At 37.4% G+C, this 24790-nt stretch overlaps 1 protein-coding gene across 2 annotated transcripts in view; it reads left to right on the top strand.

Moving 5' to 3' along the window:
• OLFM3 (olfactomedin 3) overlaps positions 1-24790 on the top strand; it is a gene marked incomplete at both ends in the record, with an annotated part of 67245 nt that overhangs the window by 21550 nt on the left and 20905 nt on the right. The window contains one exon of one of the 2 annotated variants that reach the window (XM_082313949.1): positions 22998-23221. The exons of the other annotated variant lie outside the window; for it this stretch is intronic. Within the exon in view, the coding sequence (XP_082170075.1) occupies positions 23093-23221 (129 nt within the window). Of the gene's footprint in view, positions 1-22997; positions 23222-24790 lie in introns of those variants that run through there. 2 annotated transcript variants of the gene reach the window in all.

The raw sequence follows: 24790 nt of genomic DNA, 5'->3' as shown, positions 1-24790 counted from the left end.
ACCTCAATGCACAAAATTTCCTTATTCTATAGCTAGAAAAGGAATGTGCTGGAGTTAAGTTAGCCTGAGGTACAATTAAAAAGCATCAGGACACCTAGGCCAGTGTTTCTGCTCAAGGATCAATGTAGCTGCAAACAATATCTGCACTGCAGCAGGAAAACAGAGGCAAAGGCTAAGGATTGACTTATGACCAAAGAACATCAGAGGGGCATCCGATCCTAAAAGTTCTGTCTTGCAGAACTGGTTTACAGTTTTTATTTATTCATGCTGCAGAGTTATAAAGACATTTTATCAGAAAAATACAGTCAATCACACTGCACTCCAAATCAAGCCCTTGGGGAAAAGAATGATTTTTTTTTTTTTCCTATTTCAGTACTCTTTTTCTTTTACTGCCTGAAAAAAAAACAGAACCCTTTTTGAAAGTTTCCCCAAGTTTGGATTTCTTAGCTATTTTTCTATTCTTGCTCTGCCATTTCCAAAGATTCATGAAAGGGAAAAACAAACTTCTGAAGCTGAGAACTGTAAAAGCCAATGTATGAGCTGCAGGAAAGCGAGAATGGGAATTAAAGTTAATTTCTTCATTAATACCAGACAAAGTGATTGTACTTGAAGTGGACGAGCCATCCACAGCAGATCAATGCAGGCAGCGTATTGCTTGGATGATTCTGTGGACTCCAGATATTTCAAATCAACAAAACAGAATTATACTGAGGATGCCAGAACTTGTAACCCTTCTGATAAGCCCTTTTGCTTTGGCCATTCAGGTTGTATATGGTGCACAAGGACAGCATAAAATTACCTTATCTCTGGTCTCTACTTCTACCTGAGAGATGCTGCAGCCCCTGAGCACTGTCAGAAGTCAGACAGGCAGAGTTATACCAGTTGAGGATCTGACCCTAACTAAATTCTTTGTCATAATTTTGTGGTGTAACTGAGTCCTAGAGTGATCCTGCCATCCCCAAGCCAGTAATTACTGGCTATGCCTGGGACTGACAAAAAGCACTAAAAAGCTAGGGAGATAAGACAGAATCCGGCCACCATTATTTAACAACCTTGCCCCCATTTTCCTCCTTCCCTCCTCCTCACTAAAGGAATCCTAAGCTGAAATAACAAGACATTTTTTAGAGTCATTTCTGTCACCAGAGGTTCTCAGAGAGGTCAGGCTGAGTCAGGAGCTGGACCCATTCTAGTGCTAAAGAGAAGTCTTAACTGCTTTATGTACAGTGGAATCCTCAATTGCCTTTTCTCCTCTGCTTGAAAGATTTTTAACAAAGAAAGTCATGCTGCTATTTATTCCCTGATCATCATTAGCTAAGTAATACTGCTGCATAAATATTTTATTCTAGTAAGACCTTAATATTCAAATAAATCAACACACTCCGACAAACACATCCGTTATGACAGGTTGCTCCGAGTTGACCAGGCATGTACAAAGATTACACACACACACACCAGACAATAAACAGAATTATTATGCTTTGGAAAGGATAGACCATCCTGAGTGTTTTCATTCTATTTATCTGATGAACCAATGAGCATAAGCAGTGTCCAGAGAACAAAATTCTGACATCCCTCAAACTTGGGTAAACAAGGTACTATTCTGAAGACAGTCACTTCAGGTTTACTCCTAGATATCAAAAGACACAATGGGGCTCAGTGCTTTTCAAGACTACAGCTAAACTTGCATAATACGCTGACATTTAAGACTCAGAGTCACCACTAACAACCACCTTAAGGCAGGCTCAGAGTTGCATTTTGTACACAGAAAGGCCTATGGAGCTAAACATCATTTATACTTGGTAAGGATTTTGCTCATCATTTTTCTATTAGTTATCATGCAGATGCCGTTTCATTATTTGCTAACACCAGGACTGGAAATCTACAAAACATAGATATGGTAGTTTTGAATCCATGTCTTTTTTTTTTAGCTCAATTTTCAGAGACTATTTTGAGAACAGTGCAATAGCAGAGTGTGAAGAACAGAACGGTATCTTTTGTTTCTGTACACAGTGACAGACTACATGATTTCTTTTACCATGCACACTTGCAACCAAGGAATTATCCTTGGTGAACCGACAATACGGAGCAAAATCCTTAATCCTTAACCTGTCTAACTGAATAAGAATTTAGGGATTTAGCTCTGCATAACAATTGCTTCGTATTATTAATATATGATTGCCTTTACCATGTTCAATGGTGAGATAATATGTTGTTACCTAGTGTTTAGTATTTATTGTATATAATCTAGCAACAAAGTGCATTTATGTGATGTTGTCTCACGCATGCACATATATTCTTCACACATTGTGAAGTGGCATATAGACATGCTACTGAGAGTCACACAGAAGGTATATTTATATCATATATAGGATATCCTTTTTATACCAAACCTACAGCTTAGGGACTAGATTTCATCACAGGAGTATTCAACTACAATCAAGAGACGTTACATTCAGTTCTACCTCTACTGCAGTCACTCCGGGTTTTTAGGATTTTAACTGTAGTTTCCTATCCATAACAAGCACACACACTGTTCACACTGTGTGGGAGGTAACAGGATTTTAGAACTCCTCTTTTTTGCTGGGCTGGACTGACTGTGTTAAAATACTATGACATCCTTAGATTAAAGTCTCTGTCTAAATTAAAATCATTATTTTTACCAAAGAGAAATTAAGGAGCCATTTGAAAGACAATGAAATGGAAAAGAGTTCAGTCAGACTTGCTCGGTACCTAAATACTTAATGTCTTTCTGTGAATTAAAATTTGATTGAACAAAGAACCTGAGCTTGGATAACCTACAATTAACCCGTATGAAGTAGTTTTGTGGAGTCCCTCTGAGGAGCTCCTATGGCACTTGGGAGATGGCTGATTAACTGCGCTGCTGGGACAGCTTCCACCTCCGTGGAGTTTCCACAGCGTGCCTATCAGGAAACCCTCACTGCAAAATTAGTCTGCTCTTCACTGACTGAACCTGAAAAGATGAAAGTGCAGTAGAATTATTTGCCAAGTGACAGAAACTGATCCCTTGTCCTTAATGAAAATTGTGTTCCAAACCCTTCAAGCTTTTCTAGTGTAGAGAGCACAAGTCATTTCCAGGTGATCTAAGACCATTCTTCCTCTCTTTATAAGATTAAGCCTTTGGAAACTATATAGGTCGTCTACCTCCAAATTATGCCCTGGGGATACAATTCTTAATGAGCATTAGATTGTTTTACTATCACATGAACAACACAAAGAAAGAATTGTTTCCCCCTTTCCTCCCAAAGATGTTAATTATTGCTATTAACATAAGAAAGTATTTACTATTCTTGTCACACTGGCTCATTTGCAGTAGCAGATATCTTGGGAAGAGAAGAGGCAAGCTTATATCTGTTTTTGTATTCCTCCCTGCCCTGAAATTCTGTATAGCTCTCTGTGGGAAGAGCAAAGAACAGGACTCATTCTTCCGTAGTTTCCTCAGCAGTCACACAGCTGATTTCACAATATAACGCTGAGTTCATAATGCTTCCAATGTTTACCAAAATAAGGGAGAGAATGCTGTTTGTGTGTTTGACTTCAAATTATGAGAGATTTCAGGAATGTATACTCCTGCGTCAGCTGGAGGAGGGAGGGAGTGGTCCAGAGCTCAGTTTGGTTTTTAATGTGTCTTGCTCTTCCCATTCCTATTCCATCCCTGTTTACTAAAGGAATAACACAGAAAAAATACTTGTAAAGGGACACAGGAGGGACCCTTGCTTTGTTCACTCTGACACTTCCTTGGCATTTATTTTATCTCAGTTTGGCAAAATTACATTGCAGCTGTCTGGAAGTGTTATTTAGTCTGTTATGAACTCTGCATGAAGTATTTTTAAGTTTGATTTTGTTGAGCCTCCTCTGTTTTAGTAAGTTATTTATGATTCATATGAGTTACATGAACCTGAAGAGCTCCATTAACCCTCATTATGCCATCTCTGCAGTTCGTAGTCTGAGCTCACACAAAAACACAAAGATACACATCCAGCAGTGTCTTAAAAAAAAGATGAAACATTTATCAAACGAACTACTGATTTAAGGAGAAGCTAAGAGGCACAGCTAGCTTATTTATACTAAGATAGCACAGTTCTGTTTGATTAGTTTTAGTAGACCAGAGCCTAGTCTATAGTTTCTGACTTTTGTGTCTTGGTTTCTTGTCAGCTGTATCAGGAGAGCTCGCTTTCTATCACTCTGCTCCCCTCTAAGAACATAGCTCATTTTAATGGTATTTTGGGGGATTTTCCCCCCCTTCAATCGCATATGAATAGAGGAAAAGTCCCTCAGATACTTCACAAACCTTCTCCTTCCCAGTTCACTCCCTCCACCCAGAAACAAATCTTGTGCTCCCCACCTTCATCAGAACTATCACAGAATCACCGAAAATAAACTATAGACAAAAGCTCAAAAAGACATTTATTCTATTCCTCCAAAACTGAACGATTTAACATACTTGCATGATAAATTCTTGGCCCTGCATCATCTTAGAAATACAGGTGAAATTGATTGCCTTTGAGTGCTTTATGCTGACAGAGGATGTCGTAAGAACTTTTTCTTAAATGGGAAATGAACAAATTCGTCTCAAACTAACAAAGACTTCAGGCCATGCGGCTCTTCCCTTTGGCTCTAAAGTCTTCAAAAATCACTTTCTGAATTTATCATCCAAGCATTACAAAGTTCTCACTCATAACTTGTAACGATGCATTGGGCTATCTGATCAAATGTGTAGGTGGGATTGAGCAGATCTAAAATACTGTGCTATGGAAAAGAAAGGAAAAAAGTGATCAAGTCAGTGCTGTGAAAAGTGTCATAAATTATGTGTGGCCTGAAGTTCAAGAATGTTATTCTGAACATAATTGGCATGCCTTATGTTCCCCTTAGGTTTTAAGTCACTTCCAGTTCATTAATTTCTTTCTAAGTGTTGCCTCAATTACAAAAGATGATAGCTTATACTGTATTTTTTAAAAAACATCGTACAAAGCAGTGAATTTCCCTCTGTTTCCCAAGAAAAGTTTCTTTGAGTACTTATATTTCAACTGATAGGATGTTACTTGTATTAAAACAACGTCAGCCATTCTCACTGATATATCCTCCCTCCTACAGCACTGCAAGGTCTTGGTCGGAAAGTGTGGGTGGTGTTGTCCTCTGGAAGTGCTCTTCTCTTTTGCATGGGACAGGACACATTTGCCTGGAAAGGTTTACCTCAGTGCTCCTATTTCAGAAACCCACTAAAACACAATTAAATATCTTTGAAGTCAACGATATTTGATCACGTAATGTTGCAAGTACCAAAGCACTGATGGAAATGATGACACATTTTTAGAAATTCATATTATATTTTACAAAACTCTTTAAAAAGTTGCAGTACGGTTTCCTCAATTCTAAGTGTACTTTTCAATTCCTGTGAGTAACCAGTAATTTATATATTACTTCAAGAGCAAAGGCAGAACTCGTGTTCGTATTCTTGTGCATATTCCTTTAATTACAGGATATCCATGAATCTGTATCATGGGCAGGAAAAAATAAGTGCTGAAGTAACAATCAGTGATTCTGTAAGGTGAAATAAGAGGGTTTTTTTCATAATTTCACTGATGAAATAGTCAATTTGTAGCAGGAAATTCTCTCCAGTTGTTGATTGGAATGAAAGACATTTCACTGGGTACTAGTCATAGGAATTTTTATTCATAAGTACATTCCTTTGTGTTTCAGTAAAACTAAATCAGACTTGGGTAGTGTGATTACTTCATGCATGGAATAAAAACCATCAAAAAACACCACTGTATACAAGATTTTTAGTGATATACGCACACTCCTTTACTATTGATAAGGAACTCAGAAGAAACAGTAATGCACCAGTCCTTTTCCTTTAAAACCGTATCTCGGTACTAGAGCCTGGCATTTCTGCTGCAATTTCCTAAAGACTACAGGTTCGTTCTTCAGGAACCGCTGACATGTATCCAGTAAAAGACCAGAGGAGAGGGACTAACATGATCATAAATCACTTGCAGTACTGCAGTCGTGGTGTTGTCAGGAGAACCTGCTCGTCACAACATAAATCAGAGCTGACTGAAGGCTATGATGCCAGCAAGCGATTGTCTCAGAGGTCCAGGAAGACAGCAGGCAAGAGTGTCATATAACCCAGAGATCTCTTCATGCCGAGACGTCCTTTCTCAGCCAGCACACGACAGCTAGAGAGTCCCAAAGCATCCTAACAGAAACCAGAAAGTGTCCGTTTCGTGATTTTTGTCAGCCTTAGCTCTAAATATTTTAAGCCCACCAGCAATCATCAACCTCCTTATATTTAGAAGTGCCTGAAAAGAATAGGTACTTCATTGTGTTCTTGAATCATTTCTCTATGGGACATTTTGAAAGTACTGAGTGATTCAAATATGATTCAAAAAGTATAACCCTAATGTGCTTTATTCAGCTCTTTCTTGAATTATGTCAGCCTTAGTTCTTACTCTTTTACTTCATTCTCTCTGTGAAAGAGCTCAATTTTCAGCTACAGTAGTTTTCTTTTGGTAGATTGTTAGCATATTACCTAGTAGGAACACCATACTAGACTGAGGAAAAATCTTATTAAAAAGGGTCACTGTAGAATAAGGAATAAAGAGAATATTACCCCACTCAGCTTTCCATAATAATGTTCCAGACTGATCGTTGTAAACCCGAACACCCACTGCCTCTCTTGTTTCTTTACTTTGACTGCCCCTAGTCTAAGGGACATAATTATCCATTAAATCTCAGGTTATTCTGTTACTGCATACATTTCCTTCTGTTTTAATCTGTTATTTTTATTTGTATAATTCTATTTTCCTTCTTCTTCCCTACTTTGTCATTTAATCTTGTATTAGCCTATGTAGTATTTTTGCTTTTTTCCTCTTTTACAATAGATTGCAGACAACTGTTTCCGAACCCAGAAGGCTTAAATTACAGTATGAATATAGATTGTGAATTGCCTTAGATTCTTCATAATTACTAAAGACTGACTTTGTGCAGTAACATAACTGTCTGTATGAAATGCTGGAAGGCTTTTATCCTAATGGTTACATTCATAATGCATAAACCAGTATACTATGTTATAGCTACATTGCAGTTCATATGCCTTTGGCATAAGTAACGGCTTTAAGTAATACGGAATTTATCATCTGTCCTTCAACATCTGATAAACCACATTCTCCTTCAGGGCTGCTTTTCTTTTCCAAGATACTGATATTCCCAACTGTCAGCCCTTTCAATTTCTATTTCATTTTTTTCAAGGGTCTGTATGGTCATCGCAGCCACACTGTTTTCTCCAGATTGTCTCAGTGATGGTAATATGTTTGATTATCTTCTCTACAGGTATTTAATATTTAAAATTTGAAGTTTTTCACATATAGGTTGTAGGGCCAGTTTTCTCTCTTTTTCTATTTGGTAAGTTCCTGGAGAATTGTTTTGTCTAATGGAGCAGTACTTGCATTTTGTGTTCTGAAACAATGTTGTTTCCAGTTCATTACATAAGGAGAAATGAGGCATCTTGTGAAGTAAGCATTAGAATATGAAGTCAGAAAGTCTGCATTGCTAAGCCAGATTGGTCTTTGGGGAAATTGGATATTTCCACCCCACTAAAAAGCTATTATAATCACATTCTTTTGACTGCCAAGCAAGCTGCACTAGAGACTCTATTTGCTCCCTCCTTAACACATCTGACTTCTTAATACCTCACTTTTGAGTCAAAGCAAGAGATTTCACCATTGTTCTTGTGAATCTCTTGCACCTCCTGATTCTCAACCTTCATTCCCATACTTGTTTCACTAAATTCTAGCACGCTTGCCAAGTCCAGGACGATGTAAACTTGCAGCAACACAGGAATGATATCTTCTGAATTAAACACGAATTCCTCCAAGGCCCAAAGTGCACAGAGGAAGAATAAAAACAATAAATGGCATTTAGATAGTATTTGTAACCTTTATAGATTCAACCTTAGCTTTCCAGCTTTATCTCTAGAGCACAATGCAACTGAGGTAAAATCTGAGGTTTCTCATCTATGTAAACCAGTCTTTCCCTACCTCCTCCACTCTGCCTCCTTGCTCTCGTGTTCGGGGTAGAACTGTCGACGATTCCACGTTTCAGGCTTGAGAGAAGTACTCCAGTCAAGGCTGCAAGAGTCAGACATACTTTCTTCTGTACTCATGATCAAGCCACTGTTATTTTAAACCACCTGAAGCAGTTTGCCGGGGCCTTCCTTACTTTTACCTCCATTTAATTTCCTGTATGTTTCAAGTTAACAACATGCATTGAGAAAGGATAGCGTCACACAAATGAGCTCATTTATATATGATATCATGTTATGTTTTGAAAGAAATATTTATAATTCCAATGTATTCTGTTTGTCTCGGGGACTGCTGATCAGCTCAAGGGATTTATAGCCATGACATTTTCCACACATCTGGGAATTCACAGCAGGAATGAAAATCATCAAGGAACACTGCTTGGGATACTGTGTTGTGTTTTGTTATCTGTTCTACACATACTGCACAGTCCAAAATTTATTTATAGGCAATTAATCATACCTGCAAGGAACTACTAGGAAGTCCATACTAGGAGGGCTTGGACTTCAGCAAATCTAAGTCTACAGTCTGATATCTCAATTTCTTAATAGAGGTACCCTCAACCTACAACTCCTAGGAAAGTATTTGAGCCTGCAAGGAAAGATGGAAAATCTGGAGCCAGATTACAGAGTTCTTCTGAAAAGAGATCCAGATCTGGGAATCTGATTCTGAAATCCATTGTTCTAAACCCAGAAAGCAAACTGTAGCCCAGAAAACTAATACATGGTAAGGGAGTGTTCTACATTCATGTATGTACATAAGCCATGTAAAATTTTTAGGAAGAGGTCATATCATTTATGAAACCAACTGATAGAGAAAACAGTTTGCTAAGAGAAAAATTTGGCCATTTATTTCACTTAAGAAACCATAACCATGAGTTCTGAAGAATCAAAAGCACACAAGAACTGCAAACAGCTGCTTCTGCACAGCTCAGGCATGTATCTTAACAATAAACAAACATGAAAGACTGCCAGCAGCAAGACATTCGGTTAGATTTCCGGATGAAAGAAGATTGCTTGAATGTCCCCAGTTCAGTGTGGTTTTGCAGTCTGCTTTCCCAGGCTCTAGATCGTCCTCATAGGCTGTTTTGCTTTTAGAGTATGGCTATATCCAGTACCCTGTTAAACAACAAAGTAAGTATTTTTCAAGTCTCTCTCAATTTTTCAAAAGAATTAAAGTGTCTAAGCTGGTCTATATTCTAAACCCTTTGAAATGAGAATTTGTTGTTCAGCCCAAAATATCCATTCATGTTACTAATGAACCATTGAATTTATGTAAAGTGACTTGATTGACAAGTTTTCTGTGGATCAAAAAGGTATTTGCAACCTAGGGACTTGTCTCTTTAACATATTAACAATTCATTAAAAGGAAGCATTCCAAAATGTTTCATTTTGTATCAAAGTCATTTAACAAAATCTCCAGCGATAAGTTTAATATTTTAAATTAATCAGAATATTTTTAATTCATCATACTACAGATAAAAAATGTGCGCGTCACTAACTTTATCTACTGTTTCCCTTTAACTCATGAAATAATTCGTCTGCATCCTTAGTACACTGAACAATGAATCGAAAATCTCTCAGTCCAGAGCAGAGCTTAACAACGTGAGTAAAGTTAATCTATCCAAACCAAAAGAATCGTGATACATCTCTTGTGCAAATCACGCAAGTCATGCTTTGCCTTTAAACTGATTTTGATGATTTGACTATAATGAGCAAAAACCATTTGCAAAGTGACTGTCATTTAATTAAGTTTCTCCAGACCTAAAATTTAGCACTTTATTTTAAAACTCCACTTAAATTCTTCCAGGAAAACATGGTATAAATTCAAGCTGGGTTTTGTTGAAGTGCCCTTCAGGAAATGGCTTGTATTATCTGTAAAATGTGCATGTAGCAGTAAAAGAAAAAGAGCTCCCAATGCAGATAATTTAGAAAAGTATTATTAACAGTCTGCAGCCTCAAGTGGTCATCCCTTGCATCAGATTTAAGATCTGCAGAAGTCTGTTTCCTAAACAGTCTAATATAGGCGAGAAGCTGCAACAAGCTAATTATTGGTTTATTGGGTTTATTTCTATTGACAAAGCTAATGACTTTAAAATTATCTGTTACTGTCTATCCATTAGACAAGTTTTCTTGTTATTACTGACTGCACACTGCTGAAGTCATGCATTAATATTTCTACTTTCCTTGCTCCTCTGACTCTTTCCTTCCCCCTTTTGACTGCAAGAAACCTTATGAGAAATAAGAACCCAGGTAGCAGGCATCTCCCTACAGCAACCATGTTCTCAAGCTAGAGAATGTATTTTTCACCCCCCTTTTTTTCCCTGCATTATATGTTACATTAAAGAAAAAAACCACCTAATTCTTGCAAATAGCCCTATGGCATCCCATCTGGCCCCAAAAAAGACAAGTATTTTCCCTAAGCACTGGCTGAGGTGGGTTCCATTTGTCACTTTTCTCCTTATTTGTGACAGATTGACTGTGTATTATATTCATAAGAAAACAAAGAAACAATAATTTGCTAGTCCATCAAATGCAAAAAGTCAATAAAAAAGTATATGTGAAATGCAGTTTCTTCAGCTTCCCACTTGTGACCTCTGCAATATTTTCTTCAGCATCTTCCTATTTCTGTCAAACCATCTCTTTTTATATAGATTTTAAATAATTTTATTCTAGTTATAGATTTAAAACTGGTTTCCAAGGCTAAAAATGATGGACCTTAGTGCTTTCTTATTGCTATTTAATTGCCTTAACACTTTGCCACCAACACTTTGACAAATTGGCTAAGATGTATCCATTTTTTTTCCAGTTTCGTGTTAGTAGTTTTTACTGTTATGGTTTAACGTCTTTAACGTGGATTAAGATTTTCAGAGGACAGAAAAGCAGCCAGATTTTTTTTTCACATGGATTTTGCTGGAAATATTAAATACTTCTTAATTTTCTCCTCCCAGGCTCCATTTGGAAATGTAAGCTCTACTTGTTTACAGCATTTTCTACCTCTCTCTTGCTATCAAGATGCTGAAAAAGACAGTTTCACCCCTCTAAACAATGTGTCACATTGAGCACACATCGCATCCCTGATGTTTTTATTAACAAGGGCATACTGGGTTTCCAGGTGAAAAATGAAGTGTTTCTGCTCACTATGAAGACCAAAATTATGATGCTTCATTTGTTTATGACATTATTATCATTCATGATACTACATGATGGTTCACAGAAATCATACAGCAAAATATTTTCTTGATTAAAGTTCACCTTTAGCTCCAGCAATAATGACAACAAAATTTCAACAGTTTTTCTCTGTTGACAACCAAAGTATCGATATTCTTGGTTACTTTCAGTGGATGAATGGTTTGGGTGCAAGAGGGCTATATTTATGTATCTGGATCTTGAATACTATATTCTATACTATATTATAGAACCGATAGCGGATTTTTTTCCTTTTAAATTACAGAAAAATGCATACCAGATAGTCTGAAACTTAAGCTTTCATGAAACCCAAATAAGCATCTCAGGTGAACTGTGTAACTGGCTGTAGTTTTAGTCATTTCAGTTTGAAGATATGGTGATATCACAGAAATGAATTAAAACTTTTCCTCTGCAGACATTCAGGTTTCAACAGACCTGAAGAATATAGTGATTTTCTTTCAAAACGCTGTGCACTGTTTGATATTAAGTGGGGGTCTTACCCTCATGACCTTTACAGGAATTTGAATTGAAATTTCCATTTCTTGTTTTGCGATCCTTGAGATGAGTTTGTGCATGTTTTTTAAATTATCTTTTTGGGTTGAAAACACTTTTCAGGAGATCCAGCACAAGTTGTGTCTCCAAAGTTGTTATTTGCCCTTGTGCAAATAGTTCCTTCACTTTCTGCATCACTGTTAGCCAAGCTGCGGAAACGAATTACAAGATCTAGTAGAAATCTTTTATTAGATTTTGCTGTCATTTGCTAATGAGTTAGTTAAATCTCCCTGTAAAATTAATATCAATCTCAAAAGTTATGTAAATGCCTTCATTAACCAAAATCTTGGCCCTTTTTTATTCATTAGATCTAAAAGCTTATGTAAAACTTCACCAGCTTTGCCTGTGAATTTTATTCTCCACAATCCCATTGCTAAGCAGTCCTTTAAAGACTCACTGACTTGGTGATTCTTAATTGGTGAATTCCCCCTACTTCAAGCTAGAAAGAAAAATGCCTGCACTGAACATCTTGCGGACAGAAACCTTCTTCTCTGGAAATTAAATCGTTGCTTCTAAGCATTGATGCCCGCTCCTCACACATTTCATATTTTTCTCCTGTGAGATAATAGTCATCTCTACAGTTTTTAATTTTGGTATTGTAAAAAGAGGATTACAACTGTACACAAGGATTAAGTGCTGGAGACTATAAAAAATAGCCTTAGAGTCAAACTGCTGAAAAGACATTTTAAAAATATAGGTTACAGACTGTATGGAGAGTGTCAGTAAACAGAAGGCTTCTGATGTGGTACTGCCTGAGTCTTCATCATTTATACTCCTCTGTTGTCAGCTCACTAAACCCCACAAAACTGCAAAACTCCAGTCATCTCGTAAATTGGGAATGACCTCGTTTCCTTTGGTCATAAAACGCGACTGTAAAAGAACGAGTATAACGTGACATGATGTGTCCCGTTATTTTTTTAGAATACTTTGCATTTAGAAGCTGAAATGCGAGCCTTTTGTGTGGGGTAAGTCATTGATCAGTTTGATGTCAGGACTGCTTGCTGTGCTATAAAAGCTTCGTTCTCTTTCGCTGCCATCGCCTGTAGTATCGGCCATTCCACTGCATGACTGCAAAGCAACACAAAGCCCAACCATTTTCCGCTGTCTCCTCAACGTTATTAGTGGGAGACCACAGCTTCCTAACAGGATTCAGTGCCTGTTTTAGAGGCACATGAAAAATGGGGTAAAGGATAACAGATTACAGGGTGAAGAATCACAAGCATTGAAATTATTAACCTTCAAGTGGCTTGCTGGGGTTAAACCACAACAACCACTATGCAAGCCACAGCTATATTATGAACATAGCTGTTAGACTATCTCTCCAGTTTTTATCTTCCACAAGATTCAACAAATATTCTACGTTTATCTCAGTGTTCTCATTGCCTCACAATTTTCTGTGCCTAGATTTACGAGAACTTTCAAAGTACACCACTCTTTTCTAATCAAAAAACATGGCCTCTCCTGAGTTGCTAACTATTGCATATATGGATTTTTCTGAGCATTGTGCTAATGCTAAAACTCTGCGAAGTGGTACATCAATCACACCTAAGTCAAACTGCTGGTAGAAATGGAGGAAGGAAAGTCAGAATACAAATGACTTCTTTCAAAATGACATGGATATCTGTGGTTGTCCAACACACTTGCTGAGCCTGGGATCCTGGAAAATCGTAAGCTGTATGAACAACAGTAGCCTTATTTGTCCCAAAAAAGAGGCAACTTCCAATATTCCAAGAATATTAACTAGTTCAGGATTTTGTTAATTCTCAAGGATATCAGCCCTCACACAGCAAGCAGTATTCCCGAGGTGACAGAATCACCGTGCTGCAGATGGGCACACTAGCATGACAGCCACTGTCCCATGCATAAATACTAAATTTATGAAAACATGCTTTGGATTGTCTGTCTTCTAGGTGTCTTTCTTTTGTTATATTCAAGTGACAAGTTAGGAGGAAAGAGGCAGCAATCCCTAATACCTCACCACCAAGTATGTCTCAGTACTTACAGCTCCATTTTTTTTCCCTCTCTCTTCCTCCCTGCAGCTTTCTTTTCCTTTCTCCTACTAGATGTACAAAGTTATTGTAAACTTCTCATGTTCAAACTAGCTTTTACAATCTTGCTTCTCACGTATATGCAGAAATCTCAATCATCCATATCAAAACTTAGAAAATTAGCATTTTGTCATTTCAGGAAAATGAAAAATAACAAGTGTTTGCTTTCTATACCCTTATTTAAGCGTAAGATTATTTTATAGCATCTTTGATCTCAGAGCATGCTTTGTGGCATATACACGGACTATTTTACCCACTACTGAAACGCAGCCATCTCTGAGGTGAAACACAGCACCTGTTTAATTGTCTTCAAAGCACTCTACAGCATTTAGAACAGGTTACAGTATCCAGCTGAAACTGCGGGAAGCATTTTGCTAGACAGAACATAGCTAACTCTACTGGAATTTGGCCATAGCGGTCTGTCTTGCAGGAAAGATCACCTGTGGGATTGTCTCAATATTCACTTATACTCTTTATATGCTTTCATCCCTGTTTAAAAGTGAACTAGTCCTTCCAGGTTGGTGCTGAGAAATGGTATACATTAAAAATGGATTCGCTTGTAATGAAACACGTTCAAAAAACCTTATTTTTTTGAGGATTTTGCAGGAAACACATGCAGTGCTTTCTGAACAACCACATTTCTCAGTCTTTCTGCCTACTGCCTCATATCTCAGAAGGGAAATGTTAATGCCACTGTTGTTAGAAAAGCCTAACAGGAAGATGCTACAGCCTTTAAATGCCATTATCAGTGCCATGCTGGTTAAACCTACAAATTTTTGGCTAGTATCTAAATGTACTGCAGCCTTTGGGGTTCCAGACTACTGGAAGTAAGCACTCGTTTAGACTTCTGAGGAATTTTCCCTGTTTCATCCTTATAGAGGATATGACAGGGATATGTTAGCAGAGGGAATCAGTATGACATGGCAGTTTGAGAAGAGACTTGCCAAAAGACTGTATGACACATGGTGGGATGAAGGGCAAGTCAATAGGACAACCCTCCCCATTTCACTTTTTCGTTCGTCAGTTTAGAGACTCTTGACAACCATCTGCATTAGGAAATAAAAGGAGGATAAAGCCAAGTGTTTCTGTAAGGCAAAGCTGTTAGTTTACAAAGAACATACAAGGACCTGTTTGTCAGAATACAGCAGAAATCAAACAACAGTAGATGGTTCCTTTGCTCTCAGTTCCAAAGACAGCCCTTAGCCAAATGTGAATACAACCATACTACTAAACATAAAGGAGATGAACTGCTCTCTTGACCCCGAGGCACAGCTCCTTTCCACGCACCAAAACCACTCTCTTCCCCTCCTGAAATGCTGCATCCATGTCCAAACTATCTAATGCTGAATCATGCCCAGGCATAAAAGGAAAAAGTAATCACAGGGAGTGTGTTAACAAGAAACAGGATTGTTTGCTACGGGCCAGTGTCCAACCCCATGTCCCAGCCCTGTTTTATTATGTGCAGACATATTTTATATTTTATTATTTTAATATTATTAATATTCTTTTATTATTTTTTAATTTATTTTTATTATTTTAAAATTTATTGTTATAGTAATATTCTATTACTATTATTTTAATATTTTATTATGTACAGACATAGCCCATTAGTCTTTTCCCAAAGCCAAAATTCCCCTTTTACAGGAAATTTTATTTTACAAACCTTTTCTACTTTTAATTTCTGTCTTTTTCGCACTCACAAAGATTCAAGGGGATTTTAAAAACGGACTGAACAAATTTACCTGTGGCTATTAAGTGTGACAGTCCACAGGCAACCTCCAGTTTAGGGGTCTGTGACCACTGTCTGCCAAAAGCTGTAAGCGTATATTAACCGGAGGAAGGTTCGGTTATACTGGCCATTTTCACAGAGCCGAGATGGACTTCTGTTCTAAGTATCTTATGTGTCTGTTTTCTGACGCCTACTTGCAGTCAGAGCCAGCTGAAACCACTTATTTTATTAAATTACAACAGAATTCACTGATTTTCATGGCTCAAGCTCTACTCCAGGATTATATATGATCTAACTTCATGGTGAATTTCAGCTTCTAGACATCTCGGAAGAACCAAGTTACTTTTTAAATTTATGCTCAATGAAAGCCAGCTCACCTGCTTCACCCGCCCTCAACAGAATAATGTGTATTTTGAGGATGGAAAAAAGACAAAGTTACACATGGTTAAAAACCCTTAAGCATGAGGATTACTCCAGGAGGAATTATGCATAAACCCTTTTATCCAATCCCTACAGTTTTCACAAGAACATGGAAACTGCAGTCCTGTGCGATGCCCAACCAATTCCAGACCCAGGAGCACCCAACATTGCACCCTGCCATTCAGTGGATGTTCACCGCAAGAGGAGGGATCCCAGGATTCTCCAAAAGCATGCAGATTCCCAGCCTCTGTTGAAGGGAAAAGGACTCTCTGCACAATCTTTTGTCATTCTCTACTAAATAGATATCTCTCTATATTTTAGAAAAGAAGCTTTTTAAGTAAGCATGAATAACCTTGATCACCCAGAGGACAGAACAGAAAAGGGTGGTTTCACTAAACTCTTTTTCTCCCATTAGATCCATCATCATATTACACATTTGAGGGAAAAGCTTATGAGGTTTTACTGAGTATCTGATATAAATGTTACTGAAAATTAAAATGGCAGGAAATCAACTGAAGAAGTTTTTGTTTTCATTTCAGTTAGTCCTTCCCTGCCCTTTTTTTTTCCCAGCTGTTTCAATTCACTGCAAACTTTCCTAAAGCACACTGCCCAGCCTGCTTCTAGTTTCTGGCAATTCTTGTCATGAACTAAGCCCACTGTAGATACGCTACTTTTTTACTCTGTCCACTTGGGAATTGCTAACAGCAGAACACAAGAGAATAGGTGGGAGGAAAAAAAAAAAAAAAACAAACACAAAACCACCACACAAACATTAAAATGCCTTCTAAGAACAATGTCTTCCTTCATTCAGGAAGCCTGAAAAATGAACAAGCAGATAGCCAAGACCACTACAGAAAGAATGTCACCTCAACAGCACTGGTACAGAAGCATGTAAGGGACAACAGACTTTAAAAATCCTTTGCTCAATATTTTTACTATCAGTGGAGATGCCTGACTGAAGAACGTCACCTTGTAGGCACAGATGAGCCGGCAAAAGGCTGTTCTCTAGAAAGGGCACATACCTCTCAATCTGTGCTTACAAAGAACTTGGATATGACTACTCACAGGTAACACTGCAAAGCCAGAGGGTTTTGTTGAACAAAAACATAGAGTTAGATGAAGAAGCTAATGTTTTCTCAGTGAATTCAGAGAATTGGAATTGAACTGAAAAGGCAAAGGTGTACTTGGTCAGTACACCTGAGCTCTATGCATTTTAATTGCTATTCAAATTCTGAGAACTTTGCTTTATACATGCATTAACCATACGTGAATAATAATGCTCAGGAACATGACTAATGTACTAACATACATTTTTTAAATCAATGTACTACTGAGTCACCTCTAGAATACACCACATGAAGAAAAAGAACTCTAGACGCTATAGACCAACACTGTAACAAGGGAAGCTTTGACTTTTATGCATGAGCTTACTTTCTAAACCTAAGCTGTCAAAGTACAAACTTACTGAGATTTAAGATTCCTGACTTTGCTCTGCTTCAAAGGAAGCTATTTAAAAGACAGCTGAGCCATGAGTATGCAATCACTTTGATCTCTATCTGCATAAAATGCAAGGTTTTAGGCAAAGCCTTCATAGCATTTACCCATGAACACAATTTTGAATTGTAAGAAATATTTAGGAATGAGGTAACTTTTTTTTTTTTTACATACATTAAATAAACTGACATCAGGGTTAAGTGACTGCTGCTGAACTTCACCATTTCTGCTTTCTTAAAATCACTGTTTGTTGTCCTCCAGCCAGGAGGTAATTAGACATTTTTCATGCATTTATGTGTATGTGTGTGTCTGTGTGTTTGTGTTCACATATTGCTGACTCTCAGGACATTTGCTTTGTTGATATTCCTAATACTGACGCTAATCACTTTTTATAGTACAGGAATTATCATACCTTAGTTGTGATAAGATAACATTGGGCTTTATTCTCATTTACATTAGACTTTATTTAACCCATATCAAAATGTAACAGGATCTCAAAGTCAAAGTAAACATCAGAGACTAGAAGAGCCTCCAACTTCTTATATAATAGTAAATAAGGGCATTCATAGAATACCTTAATAATACCTTTAATACCCCTGATAATTTATAATATAATAATTGAATATTACAGAACTGGTATACAGTAACTCTGCTAACAACACTGAAATTGTTACAGATTCACATACTTTTACACAAGATCAAAATATGGCACCTGTAGTCATTCTGTATAAATATTTTAGCTTTTACTGACTTTAGGAGAAGGCAGCTATGAAAAGAGAAAGTTATCATACCAGGAAAAATTTCAGGGTAATAAAGAGTAACGTTCAGATTTTAGAACTGCTGTTACTTTCTAGCTCTTGTTCAGAAAACTGCTTCGCAGTAGTTTATCATAGACTAGAAACGTGAAATTGCACCTTTTTTTTTAAAAAAAAAAAAAAAAAAAAAAAGGCAAAACACAGAGCTGAAATGAAACACAGAGCATAAGGTTTTGTTTCTACTTCCTAACAAGATGAGAATAACTCTTCAGTTTTTCTGTGGTTTTTGGTAAGATCTTTCTATATGTGATTTCAGATGTGTTTCTCACAAAAATTTTCTACTCATTTTTTAAATTCTACTGCCATTTTTTAATTTACTCAAATATTTATGGCAAAATACAGCTAAAATTATTTTTAAGTTTTAGTTCCTTAACAGAGAGTTTTTATGGACATTTCTACAGTTCTGATAAGACCACGAACAAAATATAGTTCCAGTGAGTATTTCCACTGTTCAGGAAAGAAACCGTTTCAGAGCCTATGTCTGTTCCCACATATGTCTTCTCTCGCAATACTCCTCTGAAGCAACTATTTGGCAAACGGGTGCATGAAATAAGGAATGTTAGATAGACAGAATATTGACTATTACACTGAACAAGTAATGCCCCGTCTAAGGGAAAGGTGTAGCCTATGTAAACAAACCAAAGTTTAGCATTAAATTTGCAGCAGTATAGGACACAGCTGCCACATACTTACCTACAGTCCTAGAAGAGCAGTTTTGCAGCTTTCCAGTGTCAGCTATCCTACTGTCAGTCCCTGGGCTAGGGCCGCATTAGCAGACTCGCATAGACCTCTACAACCTGCCATCATCCCTGTACTGCAGTGCAAATGTGCTTTGAAGCCCTTGTGCAGTTCTAGGGGATCTAACTTCAGCACCGTGGGGAATCCAGATACCAACTAGGTAGTAATTTTAAATTATATAGCCAGCCAAGAGTGCTAGAGGATTATCTCCTGCTATGCTCTTTAAAGATGTATCTAGCAGCAATACCGTGAATCACACGTCAGCAGGTTTTCTCTTTAGCAGGTAAACTAGTTGGAAGAAAATAAAGTTCTAAACTATGTTAATGAATACTCTATCACAAGAACCAAGCAGTATGTCATCTGCTAGGAATAATCATAATAACCAAACAAACAGCATTCTTTGCAGGAGTTGACAATACACTGGTTTAAGGATAATCAGCAGTAATTATTCATCTGGACTTTAGAAAAGCCTTTTATTGTCTTTTGAATGTACTTTGTCTAAGGTTAAAACAGTCAGGAGGGGACAGATTATGTTCTTTTGTGGAACAGAAAATGTTTAAGAGAAGACAACCAAAAATCTTAACAGCTGCAGCTCAATGTAGTAAAAAAAAAAAAAAAAAAAAAATCTATCATGACTAAGGAAATGTGTTGGAACTGGGGGGAATTAATGTGCTTATTAAACTTCTGAAAGAAGACAGGAACAATAAAGGTGATAAAACTGGTGAATGACAGTCTTTTTTGTATTAGGTCTAGAGAGGATACTGAGCTACTTCAGAAGAACCCAGTAAAACTATAAAATTATGCAACACTGCCAAATATTACCTAATCCATATTGGAAGTAATCAATGGAGTTACTTGGGAAGCTGATAAATTGCCAATGAAGTGCAACAGTTCAGCAAAAAGCCTGACTCTTGATGCCATTCCGGGCTGTTCGATATGCACATCTGTTCAGAGGACAACTTTGAGCCTATCTCCACAGAAACATGAACTCTGTTTCAAAGACTCAAACACCTCCACTCACTATGCCCTTCATCATGCTGAGGCAATGCCTGACTGCCCTCTCCGTCTCAAGACACCATATCACGGGTGGCTTGCCACAGGGTCTCTGTCTTCAGAGAAATATACATAATGGCCACCATCACACGATCCAAGCTATTACGAAATTTATCTTCTCAAATACAGAAAATATGCTGAGTAAAACAGCTGCCATTACAGAACTGTGCAATGCAGGAGCGCTTCTGAAGCTCTGGATCCAGCAGCACATCCCCGTACCACCACAAGCCGATACCGGCTTGAAACATGGCACATACCAGCCATACTTGCACTCTGGTTTTCACAGTAAGGAAACCCAGATGCCTGGCTGGAGCCACGGTATTGCAGCAGTTGCTTACTCCAGACAAGCAGGAGGCCAAGGCCCTAGAACACACCCCGGGGGTAAGCACAGACACCGCTACAAAAGGTGATTTATAAAACCTAATGCTGCTATTGACTCCTTTGGAATCAGTAGAACAACAGAAAGTAGAGTCACCACTGGCTCTCAAGAGGTATCAAGAGTGTTACGAGATTTAACAAAACTGAGTTGTTTCATGGGCTTGATTACTCTATTTGCAGTATCCAAATGCACCGATGAAGGGTTTTTTTTCTATTAAGTAGCTGAAAGCAATTTGGGTTGTTGGAAGTAGATGAAGGTTATAATTTAAAAAAAAAAAAAGGTTTTTCAGTGGAAAATTGCAGACTTGGATTGAACACAGCATTTCTCAAATTTGTTTTTCACACAAGACATAATTAAACTGTGGAACTCCATGCCAGTGGATGTTGTGCCTCCTAAAAGTACAGATGAGTTTAAAAGTTACTTGAGAAATTCATGGAAGAAAGCATCATGAAAGACTGTTGAACACAAAGTTACAACCTCTGGCCCAGTAAGTACCACAGGGTGCTGGGAGGTTACACTAAGAAAAGTATTACTATATGTTTGTTCTCTTCTTACACTCTTTTAAGCATCCACTGCTGGCCGTTGCTAGAGGAAGGAACTAAATGGATCAAGGAGACTGATACAGTGAAACATTTTTTTTACTGGGATACTTTTTTGGAACTGAGCAAAAAAATCGTGTTTTCTTATTCAGACATCAGCGTCATCAACTACCAGTTCGTATTCTGAAAGCAATCCGAGTTCGCTGGAGAAAATGGCACTTGTGTGTTATTTTGTCCCAGGAGTTTTGATATCAATTAGACAAAGTATGTGAAAGAAATCAAAATGCATGCAAACAAGTCCATGCATTCAATATGCTACAGGTAAATAAAACTACATGTTTAGTGTTTAATTGATTATCATTTTCATATTTAGGTCTTTTACTGCAATGTCTATATATACAGAGAAACTAGCAAAAAGCTTATTTTTCTGTGCAGAATCTGTATATAAGCAAATAACTCCTATTCTTTCACTGTTTTCAAAAGCATCTCTTCAGTGAATTAGTTTTTTTCAGTGTTTGAAACATTTCACAGCTCACCTTACTGTGTAACTCCCAGAAAACTTGTAATACTTGCGTGCACAGAATTTCGCTGTATTCTATTGCTGGAAGACTCCTTATCAGATTATATAATAGCTCGCAATGTGTTTTTCAATTTCTATTTAAAAAATTGATTTTCCATGTGTCCTCATTAAACTGTAGAGATTTATTGAAATAATTCTAAATGAATGCTGGAAGAGAAAAGTCTAACCTGAATTTGGTGTACAAGGTCAGAGAATCTGAAAAACTGTTTGCAGGGTTTTAGTATCTTTAACAAATGCATTCGTGATCACACACTCTTACAAAAATGCATCCCTTCAGTTTCACTACAGGTTTCCTTCATACAAACCACCAAAATTCCTTAAGAAAAATATAGTCTTTTGGCAGCAGATTCAGACACAAAGTCCATAACTGCCTCTGGGAAAAATACAGTAGTCTATCTCTCTGCAAACTTTTAAGCAAGTTCTCTCTAAAATAATGGCCATTAGAACTCCTTGCTCAGCATTTCTTCTTTTTAAAATAATTCTAAAAAAGTAAAAATCCCCCAATGGCACAATGATTTCTACACTCTTTTTTTCTGGATTCTTTCCCCCCCACACACACTCGCTAATTTATGATAAATTGCTGCTGAACCTGGAGATCATCTACAGCACTAGAGAACAGTAGATTTAACAGCAGATTAGAGCCAAAAGAAGGCTCAAAATGCTACATGAGCAATCCACAATTTGTCTTCTGTTCCCATCCAAACGGCAATGAAGACATACTGAGGCTGCCAGCCCTGGATGTAATGCAATAACTCTCAGTATAAAACCTTGTAAACTAACCAGAACATTGAGAAACGTGAATCTTTACTGCCTCAATGTTCTTTCATGAACAACAAATATCTTCATAACAAGCTGTGCAAATTATAAAGTCACCGATGTTTGTAATTTATGGGAGATCAACAAATCAAGGAATGTTCAGAAAGGTTTCCAAGATTGACAGCTTTTGTGTTTCCGTGGGCAGGCTGACAGTTCTCCCCTTTCCCATCCGCTTGGACGAGGCTGGTACCGTGTTTAGGAACAGACCTGAGCATGTTTCTGCCAACGCAGTGATGGGGAGCGGGGCGTTATTTGTGTTTGGGTTTGTGATTCGGCTTTTGCATTTCAGACAGGAACACATACCACTCTGCAGGGACTGAACTAATTAAGTGCTAATTGACTCTCTAGCACCTATAAAGAGGTAATTCACCCATGCCATCTCCCACTGGAAACTGCAATGATTATTAGCGTAGAAAGGACTGCTTATTTAGTGGTCAGCATAAGATAGTCGTAAGTATTTGTTAGTAAGAGCAGAAAGACAGAGGGCAAGTAAGGATGCGAATGTTTTTAACGGACGATTACATCTGGGTAGCTCGATCTCCTTTCATGCTGTGGCTGTTGTGTGCTGCAGTCACGCCTCTCACTGCCAGCCTGCGCTGGGATGATAATCAGTCACTATGAAAACTCATTAGCTCCACAGCAATGAGTCCTCCACTGCTGAAGCTTGGTGCTGTTCTTAGTACCATGGCAATGATCTCTAACTGGATGTCCCAAACTCTCCCATCTCTGGTAGGACTAAATACCACCAGAATAACCACTTCAGATACTCTAGTAAGTAGCTGTGATGTGTTGCAAGCCATCTTAATGCTGAAGTAGTATTTAAGCGCCAGCAAAAGCTTTAGTTTGTTGCCTCTTTGTAAATCTCTTTTTAAGCTACTAATCTTCCTATCATCACTTAATGCATGCTTCTCTTTGGGCATCATAGAACTGCACATTGGTTAGCATGTTGTGGTCTTACTATGAAAGGAAAGATTTTAAAATAGCATCCTTAAATATTTAAGAACAAATGCCTGCATCTTGAGCGTGAAATGCTAAAAATAGTACAGCAATGTCATTTTATTTGTCTAGACTTTTTTTTCTATGTTTACTGCTCCAGAAAAATGTGTTGCATTGTTAAGGAAAAAAAAAAAATATCTGGCAGTAGGTTTCTTTTTGTCTGAATAATGTTATCTATTAGCTGTTCTCTACAATATGCGAGGGGTCTGGTTCTGTCCTATTTTTCCTTATCAGAGTACAGTTAAGCAAATAAATAGCTGTTAGAAATAAAATAAAATTGGTACTAGGAGGTTGGGTACCAGAATTTTAGAAAGGTTGATATGAGAATAATACAGATGACACAAATATCACTTTGTATGGCTGATGCTTATATAGAGCAACCTCTGTTAATTAAGACCTACAGAAAAGCTGTGATTAACTACTCATGAGAAGCCTAAAAATTAAAGTAATACTTTAACTGGACAAGACGGAACACTATACTGGTATTCATAAATTAAACTAGAACACCATTCTCCTAAATGTTTAGTAAAACACTCCTCTCTGTGTATCTTTTTGTGTAACTGCAATCAGATGTTTACATAATAGTATGTTATGTAAAATGTAAATTTAACTATTTGTACAGTAGTACACTATGCTCCAAACTTAGATTTAGTTGTAACTAAAAATGATGCATTTACTAATCAACGTCTAATTAATTGAATATACGCATGCAGGAAAAACGTTACTGCAGAAAATCACTGCATTTAGACTTTAAATATTACTACTTTAAAATTAATGAAATGATGTTGTTAGAAAGAATTCTGTTGTGTTTTAGAGCAGCAAGAAGGTGAGAAGACAAGGAAAAGCTCTATTTTATTTTCCTTAAATGTAACTTGTGCTCATTGAACTACAATATATATTGCTAGTTCTTGTGGCAATACATTACAAGTAATAAAGTTCCTTATCACATTTAAATCCATGTTTAAAGTTGCAACTGAGTAACTAAGAGATGCATGCTAGTTATTATAACACACACACACATATATATATCTATTTATACACACACACACATATGTGTTTATATATAGCAACGTGTCCAGATTCCACGTAGTGTAAACTGTCACGCTTCCCTTGGCTACAACAGGGCACTGCTGATATAAATGCCTCCTAAGTATTATTTCAATAATGCTCTTTGCACGCATTGGGTTGGAGTTACATGCACATTTTGTGTTTCAAGAGGGGTGGCAGGAGTGCCTGTAGAGCTGGGGACACAATCAGAGAAACCTGATTATCTGAGCTTGGCAACATCTGCCAAGCAAAAAAAAAAAAAAAAAAAAATCTCAACTTCAATCATGTGGGGTTCTT

This window comes from Platalea leucorodia (genome assembly GCF_965183815.1).
Source record: "Platalea leucorodia genome assembly, chromosome: 5".
In the NCBI taxonomy this organism is placed as follows: Eukaryota; Metazoa; Chordata; class Aves; order Pelecaniformes; family Threskiornithidae; genus Platalea; species Platalea leucorodia.
The sequence above is the reverse complement of the archived record's forward strand: the minus strand, read 5'-3'. Positions and strand labels throughout refer to the sequence as shown.